General features: G+C 42.9%; 1 protein-coding gene across 3 annotated transcripts; it reads left to right on the forward strand.

Moving 5' to 3' along the window:
* Positions 1-311: 311 nt before the first annotated feature.
* On the forward strand, positions 312-10,909 carry clu (clusterin). Of its 3 annotated transcripts, none has more exons than XM_066659065.1 (9): positions 312-423; positions 3,962-4,091; positions 6,179-6,327; positions 6,970-7,140; positions 8,098-8,482; positions 8,555-8,695; positions 8,833-9,059; positions 10,345-10,520; positions 10,620-10,909. In XM_066659065.1, exons 2-9 carry the CDS (start codon positions 4,004-4,006, stop codon positions 10,630-10,632), a joined length of 1,350 nt encoding a protein of 449 aa, XP_066515162.1. In that variant the 5' UTR covers positions 312-423; positions 3,962-4,003; the 3' UTR covers positions 10,633-10,909. The 3 variants fall into 3 exon arrangements, with proteins under 3 accessions (XP_066515162.1, XP_066515164.1, XP_066515163.1); XM_066659066.1 differs by lacking the exon at positions 312-423 and adding an exon at positions 3,748-3,867; XM_066659067.1 differs by lacking the exon at positions 10,620-10,909 and having other exon boundaries at positions 10,345-10,524.
* The last annotated feature ends 194 nt before the right edge of the window (positions 10,910-11,103 follow it).

Raw genomic sequence — 11,103 nt, forward strand, 5'->3', positions numbered from 1 at the left:
AATCACCATTCAGTCTCCGGAGTCATTAAACTGATCTGGTGACTTGTAAATCTGAACACTCACGACTAGAAAACTGATTTAAGAAAAAAATCACATTTGTCCTGCTCTGAGAATATAGCCTCAGTGTTCCAAGTCGGATGAATCTAAACGTACATTAAACCTTTGGACCAGCGGATTCAGATTCATTTAACCGTGGGAAAGAATCGATTCTTCAAACAGATTCGGACAGATATGCTGTAAGGATTTAAACCGATGGCGCCCACTAGCGGCCGCGGGAGCGATGACAGAGAAAACATTGCACAACTTCTGGAAAAGTCCAAAACCACGGGGACATGAATCACAGCGCCCACAGCCTCCGGTATAAATAGAGAGAGCCCAGCCTTCCAGCTGCAGGAGGACGCGCGCGCGCACAGACACATCTGGGTAAGTGCTGCACTTCTCACCTTGGAAAGAAACAGGGCGGTGTGCTTCTGAGCATGTGTCTGAAAATACATTTCGATTTCTATAGCTCGTATAGGTGCATAGGGGCGTATATTGATATTATGGGGTGTCAGTAGTCTCTATTGATGCAGCGTCCACCATAATAACAATACCTATAATAACAATGCTTATACCAGAAGTGCATGCTTTATTCCTCATATATATATGTATTTTTAATATCATATAAATGCAGGACGGTGCATGCTTTAATTTCAAAGGCTCTACATGATGTTCTCATGTTCAACATATGGCTGTAAACACGTAGAAAACAGTAAACACTCATGGGATAAACATCTATATGTAATACTATGTATAATGTGAATCAGTTATTAAATATTGTTCATCAGCAAATATAAATAGAGGTCATATACTCAGTGTTTTTCTCATTGCATCTAGTGAGGAAGCTACAGACTTAACCTCGTACCTGTGCGATGACAATAAACATTCTATTCTGTTCTACTGTGTTTCTGTGGAGGGAAAGTGTATTGATTTTTCAATGCAGAGGGGAATTTGAGCCCCCTTGTTGCCGGGGGTGGGGGGGGATAGGTTCAGCTGCGTCCTCACTGCAGCACAACTTCAGCTTCATGAAAACAAAACAAGCAAATCCCTCCGGCTTAGAGCTGGCCATCTGCGGAGTAGAGAAGAGCTGCTTTAGTTCACTGTAAACACTCCAGTTTTTTTCAATCCTCAAAATAATCAAAACGGAGGCTCTGGAGCTTTATGCTCTCTCTGGAACCCTCCGCAGCCAAAGCAGATAAGCACATAACACACCAATGACTGCAACTGTGCCACCAGCTCTTTAATCAAATGCCCCGCTGGTCTTGAGCACAGATATTTGGAATGCTGTGAGCTGCACTGCACGGGACGGCACTGTCCCACAGCGTAGAGCCAAGGGCTGGCCGTTTCAGTAAACAGTTCTGTTGGGATTGTGTGTGTGCCTCTTGTGTAACTAAGGGTCCTGGCTTGATCTGTGAAACTATTCGAGCTTTTCTCAGTGTGCAGGCTTCCTACAGGATTAAGAGTTCTGTAGCCAGCAGGTAGTATAAGTCTATAAGGCAGTCTTACCCGGTAAGTTACTGGCATGGTGTGGTTACCTGAGCTGGGTAACAAACCCCCAGAGGGCAAAGGAGTCATCTGGTCATCAGTTAATCCCCAAAACTAATCTCTGTTCTGAATTAAATATGTTTAAGAAAATCCCCCTTAAAACTGGCAATCAACCAAAACATTATAAAACGTTTCTACACTCATTGTCCATTCCCTGCTTCACTGTCCACAGAAGCACTTTGTACCCTGTTCTTCAAAGGTCAGGACCACCTCAGGACTGTGTTGTGCTGCTGGAGTTTTTAAACCCCTCAGTGTCTGGACTGAGAACAGTCCACCGACCAAAAACATCCAGCCGACAGCGTCCTGTGTCACTGATGAAGGACTAGAGGACGGCCGACACAGACTGTGCAGCGACAGATGAGCTACTGTCTCTGACTCTACATCTACAAGGTGGACCAACGAGGGAGGAGTGTCTCACAGAGTGGACAGAGAGTGGACACAGGGTTTAAAAACTCCAGCAGCACTGCTGTGTCTGATCCACTCTACACCAGCACAACACACACTAACACCACCACCACCACGTCAGTGTCACTGCAGCGCTGAGAATGATCCACCACCACATCACACCTGCTCTGTGGGGGTCCTGAGCGCTGAAGAACAGGGTGAAAGGGGAAAATATAAGTATGCAGTGCAACAAATGGACTTGTCTGTAATCATAAAACTAGTGTCCTCCTGTGTGGTCAGTGAGTGTAGAAACAAAGAGGTGGTCATGATGTTCTGATCAGTGTATATCTCTCTCGACAATCTCCACTCGAACATCTAGTACTAGCTTCCAACAAAAGCCCCATCCCACAATTTCCCTTAGGTTTATAACGTAAGATTGCGTAAGAAAACATGGCTGTCTGTTTCTAAGTGTAAATCCTCAGCCATGGCACTGACCACATATTCATTGATGACGTCTACTAGCGAATAAACATCCCATTTGATTTACACTTTAAAGGGAATGTCTACGATGGTGGGGATTCAGTTCTCTCAGGTTGTTTACGTTCAATATCTCTGCGTCTTTTAAGGTGGAATGGTGTGTTTGAGGAAAACACTGGAAACGACTGTTGAGTGTACGTGGCAGAAGTTTAACTGTAATGTTTTATTAACGGTCTGAATCACCATAGAATCTCGTTTGTAATTCGAGTTGTTTAGTTTTATAGCACTTTAGCATTTAGCTGTTAGACATTTCCACCTTAAGTGATCTGAAACAGTAAAAATAAGTCAATATTATCCACCTATGGAGCTGGAATAGACCAATATCCTCATATTGGTTCGTGCTTTTCAGTGTTTGTTGTTTTCTCTGGTGTCTAAAAAAACTACAGATGCCTCTACCATATGAGAGAGAGAGAGACTAACATACAGGATGGATATATACACGTAATTACCCAACACTGAGAAGTTCACAATGAGATTACGTTTGTCCTGTGTTGTATCCGTACTCTACATGTAAGGATTAAAATGGCGGTAGATTTTCCCCTCAGAGAAAAGGAAGCTAGCCGGTAAGCTAACTTTTACACTGAGGGAAATATCCGTCGCGAAATGGAAATGTGTTGTGTTCTACATGCAGTTTTGCACACAAATACTTACAACACTGTTAGAGATACTTAAATATTGTTTATATATGTGATTTCTTGCAAGACTGATGTTTAAATGCCCTACTAAGGCTTGAACTTATGTTTTACCCAACGCGATTGGCGAAGAGAGAGAGAGAGCGGAATTGCACCATATATGGCAGTGGCCGGAAATAGTGGACGGCCGGGAGTTAGAGGAAAGACAGATATATAACTCATATACAGACTCCTTACATTGGAGTCTGATTGGAGAGCTAGCAAAAGGCGGAAAAACATCCGAATTTTATATACATTTTATTATTTATTTAATTTTTTAATTAAATAGATAAACTACACTTTCTATTGGGCGAAAGCAGAAAAAACGCACCATCTTTCTAATATTTCAGATTACACTATTAATAAACGAGTTTGTTCACAGTTCAAAATTATTCAGCTATAGTCTAAAGCCTATAATAACTGTATTAAAAACACTAGTATATTACCGCTGTCCAGAGCATAATTATCATCCATCTTCTGGATCTAATCGGCTTTAAAACACACAGAAAATCACAGACAAATCCCTCATCATGGCCGTTAGTTCCAGAGCTAATAATAGCCCAAACACACACAGGCGCTCACACTGCTGGGGCGTATAACGTCTGTGGGACGATGACTTGCACAAATTGAAGTGACTGCAGTGAAATAACCATACGCTGTGAAGGTTACATCGTGTTAATAACGGTCCAATGTGTGTGCCCTCGTCATTTTTAAACGAAGCCAGCTTTGAGTCACGCTAACCACGGCAGGGCAGAAAACTAATCATTTACTTCATCTCTCTTCAGTGTTTCTCTGCATTCAAAACTGGACTCTGGGAGTGACCGAAGATGAGGGTGCACTGGCCTTTCCTGGGCCTCTCTCTCCTCTACATCTCTGCCCAGTGTCTGCTTCCGCCCTCCAAAGAGGAGCTCCAGCGTAAGGAAAGAAAACTGCTAACGTTAGCCGGGCTCCTTTAGCTCAGTCCAGTTACACTGCTGTAAAACAGAGCAGCTTCAGCTAACGTTTGGAGTGGAAAAATCATTTGCCTTTAAAACGTGTGGCAGGCTCTCTTTTCCAGAGAGGATTATCTTTTTAATCATGTTAAAATTACAGTTGCAGTAATGCAGGGTTAGGCCTCTTGCCAGAGGACTCCTCTGGGTACAGCATGTGTTCCAAACAAACTCAGAACCAAACAGCGAGGACAGCCAGGTCCTATTTGTTTCATACTCACAACGTGGGAGAGTGCATTTTGTGAATTTTATTACTTGTACAAAGCTATCCCCATTAAAGGGTCTTACTTTAGCGAACATTAATAAGATGTTTTCTGGTCACGTACCTGTAAATTTTGATGGGTCTAAATTATCTTACATTTCTGGAGATCATTGTAGTAGACACTATATATATATAGTCTGTGCTGTCGCATAAAACGAGGAAAATACCGACACATACAAGGGTTTGTGCTAATTTTCCATAAGTGAAAATTGTTTTGTCGTTGCATGTGACTGTGTCATGAAATTCACTCTCATTTATGTGTAACCCGGCCTCACACTCACTCGTGATATAGTCACATATTTAGGAGACTGCAAGTCGTGACATAATCGCGTATTTTCTACATTTTATGCGACAATATCACAATCGTAAGTGAATGGTTAATTACCATAGAAACACTATGCAACAGTAACACGACAACACTTCCTCATTATGACGTCACAACCATCCGTTAATACCACTGTCTTATATTCATTTACGGAAAATTTAATGTTAATAATTCATTATTTGCTAAAACATCGAAGCAAATAATGGCTAGAGAAATGTCCTTTTCAGTTTTAACCTTTTGAAAATTAGTCAAAATAACGTTAAGTGAAAGAAATGTTGTTAGCGTTAAAGCTAAAGTAGGACACCAATAATAAACATTGTTTAGGAGAAATATTATAATAAAATACCTTATGCCTTTGTTGTAATAAGAACCTATGATGTGTAATTCGCATCATAACTTTTTCTATGTTATGAGTAATGACGCCTTAATGAGGAAGAATTTTCACGTTACTGTTGTATGGTGTTTCTATGGTAACTACCCATTCACTTATGATTGTGATATTGTCACATAAAATGTCAGAAATACGTGACTATGTCACGAGTGAGTGTCCCAGTAAACAAGGAACGTCCCTGGACGTTCAAAATAGGTCTAAAAGTAGTCTGTCCGTCAAGGACATATTTTAAACGTCAATGGACGTCCAAAATCCATCTTAATAAGTTAGTTAAATGGTGACCAATCGATAACGTCAGTGGACGTCCAAAATGCGTTTTATACAAGTAATTTATTTCGGGACCAATTAATAACGTCAATGGACGTCCAAAATACGTCTAATAGTCTTTTCAATGTCTGTGTTTGGACGTATTTTCAACTTTAAAAACGTATAATCAACTGAGAACGTTGATTAGACGGCAGTCATTACGTTATTTCAACGTTGAATCAACGGCTAATTGTTTACTGGGGTGAGACCGGGATGTTATGTGACTGTCCCAAACAGGAGTGAGACTGAGTTGTGGCATATGGTGTTACCCATGATGCTCTACAAACCGTATTCACATTTATACATCACCTTAATCATTGCACATCAGCCAAATTTCCCTACTGTGCTGTTCTGATATGTGGGAACTGTAATGAAGGTAGTTACAAGTCATTAGACTGGTGATGTCCCTTTAGTAATTTCGGCTACAGCCCTATTTTCCTGTTGGGAAACAGTTGTAAGCTGACCTGGGTTTATTTTCTGACAGTAGGATGATACTAAACTGCAGTATAGATTAGTATTTCATGTCGTTTTAATTAGCCTCTTGGCTGCAATGCAAAACTACAGAAGAAAATTTCAGAGTAAATAAATAAATAAATACGTAAATACACTCCCCAAAATTTCAGACACCTGATTAACTACTGTTTGGACTGTAAATCTGATTGGTCATCAGATTTTCACTTTGACTCGGTCGTACGTGACGGGCTCAGAGCTGTATTCATCTGTCTGCAGAGATCTCAGAGGTTGGGGAGAAGTATGTGGACCAGGAGATTGAGAATGCCATCAGTGGAGTGAAGGAGATGAAGAAAGTGATGGAGAAGTCTGAGGAAGATCACAAGAAGATCCTCTCCTCCCTGGAGGAAACCAAACAGCAGAAAGAGGTATGAGTTCCAGTTAAAAAGATAAATAAAGTTGAGTTTAGAATATTATTTTATGGCTAGGATCTTCCAGGCTGATATCTACATGTCCTTGTAAGCATCTTGTAAGGACCTTCTGTGGCCTGTTTACTTTGCTAATGTTATCACTTATCAATGAATAGTGATCTTTTCAAAAGAAATCCAACTTTCTTACTGTTAAAGAAACAAAATTTAAATAAAGTTTTTTTTTAAAAAAAAAAGGAATCATTAAGAACCAAACGCTTCTTAAGCAAAGTAGTTTTAATTAAATTATTATTTACCTTTATGGTAATGAGATGACCTCGATAGCACGTGGATGAGGGCCACTTCCAGCAGAGATGTGACGCTGGTGACCCACTGTCAAACTATACGTGAAGCACAAGTGTTCCATAAGTATTTAATATACTTCTACAGCCACAAGTCTCACTTCTGGCAAAGATATGGCCGTGCTCTCTGTGGCACACTGGATGCGAGCCAGTGGCGTCATTTTTGGTTTACAAGGCCCTCATGTGGCAAGTTGGAGAGGTCCACTCTAGTACCATCACTCACTTAATATTTTGTCACATCTTACATCACTGTAGGGTGCAGCCTCTTTTGTCAGCTCCATTTTCCAAATCTGTGTGTTAGGATGCCTTGAAGGCTGCTGAGGAGATGGAGGAGAAGCTCAGCGAGGAGCAGCGAGTGTGTAATGAAACCATGCAGGGTCTGTGGGAGGAGTGTAAGCCCTGTCTGAAGAACACCTGCATTAAATACTACTCTCGCACCTGCAGCAGTGGCTCTGGCTTGGTGGGCAGGCAGGTGAGAACATACAGACCGTACAAATTACGCCTTTAAGAAACTCCTGCATTGTCTGTAAACCAGTTTGACCAATCAGTAGCAAGCATCTGTCCATAACAATGAAAGTCAGTGTCCACAATGAATTCATTAATTATTACGGTGGTCTACAAACATTTGGAAATGTAACATAGGCATTAGTGTGAATTATATCAGAGGGAAGTGGGCAAGAAGTGGGAGGGGCCAGCTGCTCCACAAACACAAGCTCAAATAACTTCGATATTAACTCACTGTGGTATAATGTGAGATACAGGCGGAGTCCTGAAGATAGTACAGCAGTGCCTATATCTCACATTACAGCATGAACCTTGAGGGTATCATTGTGATTATACCACAGATCGTTATCGTCGCTTACTATTAGGATTTACGTTTTTAAATCAACTTTCTGCAAGGTAAAATCCATTCCATCACACTTCTTTTTGACGACCCCTGGATCTCGGGATCATCCGAGGCCTGGTGGTTAGGGAACTGAGCTTGTAAGCGGAAGGTTGCTGGTTCAATCCTCAGAGACGGCAGGTCATGATTGAAGTGCCCTTGAGCAAGGCACCTAACCCCCAACTGCTCAACGTTGCTAGGGCTGCCCACGGCTTTTTAAAACTTGGTTATCTCCAGAAAGCCGGTCCGTGTTTACACCAGATTTGATTGGAACCGTCTTAATCAGGACAGCGACAGAGTGAGCGATACACTGATAGAGTCAAAGCCGTGGTTTATCATTGTTTACAGCAGTTTCAGATCATAGTGATATCTGATACACACGTAAAACAGTCGTTGCTAGGTTACGTGTGTGTTGCGGAGTAATACCAGTGGAGCTTATTGGCATTCCTTGAACGCCTCTCAGCCACATTACATTGCGGGGTCGGAACTAACAGGGGTTTTAATGAAACATGCCGAGCGCCTCACCTTCCTGTGTTCATCTCTCAGCTGGAAGAGATTCTGAACAGGACGTCTCCGATCTCCATCTTTATCAACGGTCAGAACATCGAGACCCTGGAGAAGGAGGACCAGCAGCAGAGCCAGCATTTCCAGGACCTGGAGAAACGCTACAGTGAAGTGGCTGACGGAGTGGATAACATTTTCCTGGACAGTATGAGGGTGTTTGACCACATGCACTCCTTCCACCAGCCCGGCCCCTTCCTCAGCCCCTACCGCATGCCCAGCATCTTCAGCCGGCCCGTCCGGGTCTACAGGTCTCCGGTCCAGGATCCCGAGTACCACAGCATGTTCCACCCCATGATGCAGATGGCTCGCAGCATCTTCAGCTCCTTCGGGCCCTACATGGGCGGTGACATGGAGTTCCCCACTGAAGGTAAAAATCTGGCGACAGGGTTTTGACGTCTAATTCAGTGTCCGTTTAACATCTCTGCATCTTTGTCTCCAGAGGGCGCTGTGAACGAAGATGTCATCATAACTAAGCCATTTGGAAACGATAAAATGACCTGCCGGGAGATTCGCCGAAACTCTGCAGGCTGCCTCAAACTGCGGGAGGAGTGTGAGAAATGCAAGGAGATCCAGCACATTGGTAAACTCCACATCCGGAACTCATCGTTTCATTCGAGAGCTTGATGAGACGCCCTCTCGTGTGCGGTAACCTTAAAGTTGATTACACACATGACAAGTCAAGCTTAAGAGGGGTCTGTGCTGCTTTTCTTTCTGCAGATTGTTCTGGAAAGAAGCCTCTGGAAGGTCCCCTGAAGCAGGAGCTGGAGCAGGCCCTGGCGGTGGCTGAAAAATTCACTCAGGAGTACAACAGGATCCTGAAGCGCTTTGAGGAGGAGATGTTCAACACCTCGAAGGTGCTGGATATGTTCAACAAGCAGTTCGGCTGGGTGTCCTCGCTGGCCAACCACACCAAGAGCGACGATGGGATCTTTAAAATCCAAACGGTGAGAGCTAACTCATCTGGTATTCATTCATTCATTATCTGTAACCCTTATCCAGTTCAGGGTCACAGTGGGTCCAGAGCCTTTGGGTGCGAGGCGGGAACACACCCTTGAGGGGGCGCCAGTCCTTCACAGGGCAACACACACTCACACCTACGGACACTTTGAGTTGCCAATCCCTGGTATTTATTTACATATATATTTATTATTAAAGGTGAACTGAATTGAACTGATTGGTCGGTATGGGGTGCAGAATTTATGTTAATCCTGCAGATGTCAGCATTACACCACAGGACACACTCACTAACAATAATACAGCTGTGTCTTTGGACTGGAACAGATCCACAGACTCCAACATTAACACAGTCACGCTGTAAAAACTACACCAAAAAGCACATTTTGTAATAAATAATCAGTGCACATGAACATTAGTCTTGGGCCCACCATCCCACTCAGTTCGGATCGCCTAAGTCAGAAAGCCGTTCTGATTCTACTCTTATTCTGACGTCAAGAGTTGTCCTGCCACCATGTCTAAGTTTCTCCAATCACAGGGCTAGACCTACGTTTATGTGAGAGCACAAAGACAAGGTTAAATGCAGCAAAACAGACAACGAGCGCTGAGAAATAACGAAGAAAATGAGAACGGAAAAGAAAGAGAACTGAGCAAAAACGACTAAAAGCCAGAGCTGCTCCTCGCTCCTCACTGCTCCACGTTCGGGGTCGGGGTGAACAGCGAGCAGCTCGTTATCATTTAAAGGAACAGGCGCTGAAAGTGGCCGCTCTGAACAGAGCTGTGTAGAAAGGAGAAGAACACTGCTGTATGGTTTGATCCTTGTGGTGTTTTGAGTAAAGTAGATCACAGATGTTTCATTAAGACCCTGAACTGTGTTCACTTGTGGGAATATGCTGCCTTTACTGATGGCATATCAACAATAACGAAACACTATGTTCTGATAGTAGACGTGTTGACGTCCCCTTGCTGTGGAAATATTTCATCTGTGAAACACTGGGTGCAGTTCTTCATGCTGAAGGCACTTTGACACCTGCCATCTCCCTAAACAGTACATTAAGAAGCTGTACTTAATGTTTTGGCTCATCTGTGTATAAAGCCAAATACCACACTTGATTACAGTTTCTTCTCAGGTAACTGTGCAGCTTCAGTGGAGCTCTGCTCAGATAACATCACATCCAGCTCCTTAAAATCCTGTAATTCAGGCACACGGTCGAAGTCAACTCTAAAAAACGGCACAAATAAAGTAATCTGAAGTGGTTCTCTGGTTGAATGTAGGTGATATGCAAGAACACAGAGGACCCAGAGAAGACAGAAGACACCAGCGTGTCGGTCAAACTGTTCGATGAGCCAGAAATGAGCTTCACGGTGTCAGGAGACATCCCCTGGACCGACCCCAAGTTCTCTGAGGTTGTGGCGAAGGAGGCTCTGGACCGCTACAAACAGAATGCAGTGTGAGTCTCCATTTCTTCACCAAGGTTTAAAGGACACCTTATAAGTGCCTAGTTTTCTTTAAACCTTTAAAGCTGAAATATCCTTCTTGTTTCTTGCAGGTTTGCAAAGTAAGCGCTGATCCCAGGTGTCACCCGGTGACTCGACAACCCCACGGTCACCACAAGTCACTGAAATAACTGTAATAAGCTTTAATCTGCATTAATATCTCACAGCGTAAAGACAGCTGTTGTACTTAGCTGGATGTCCTCTGTCTAGCCTCATCCCTGCTGATCCTCAACTAAGCGTCAAGAGATCCTCAGGAGTTTGTATGAACAGTTAAACTGCTTCCGTTGATCTAGAAATAAGCAGCTGGAAAATTGACAAATGTTAATAAAATGTACAATGTTCCAAACCCTTTATTTGTTCACGTTTTAATTGTTATTATTATATATTTACAGATGCACCACACGGCTGTGTTTCCACCTTTTCTCCCCCTAGTGTCAGACAGTAACACTGCAGTGTTGTTTACCTGTAGAAAACAGACCACAGCTGATTTTTTCAAGGCTAAAGAGCTTGGTATTTGGCTGGTAATAAGGTAAATAA

This window comes from Hoplias malabaricus, unplaced genomic scaffold (assembly GCF_029633855.1).
Source record: "Hoplias malabaricus isolate fHopMal1 unplaced genomic scaffold, fHopMal1.hap1 scaffold_189, whole genome shotgun sequence".
NCBI classification, from domain to species: domain Eukaryota; kingdom Metazoa; phylum Chordata; class Actinopteri; order Characiformes; family Erythrinidae; genus Hoplias; species Hoplias malabaricus.

What these genes read in the sequence shown, in the direction of transcription:
- clu (XM_066659065.1), top strand. Translation starts at nt 4,004, where the DNA reads ATGAGGGTGCACTGGCCTTTCCTGGGCCTCTCTCTCCTCTACATCTCT. An exon ending in CTGGCTTGGTGGGCAGGCAG is followed by an intron (nt 7,141 to 8,097) that starts GTGAGAACATAC and finishes TTCATCTCTCAG; the next exon opens with CTGGAAGAGATTCTGAACAG. An exon ending in CAAGGAGATCCAGCACATTG is followed by an intron (nt 8,696 to 8,832) that starts GTAAACTCCACA and finishes TTCTTTCTGCAG; the next exon opens with ATTGTTCTGGAAAGAAGCCT.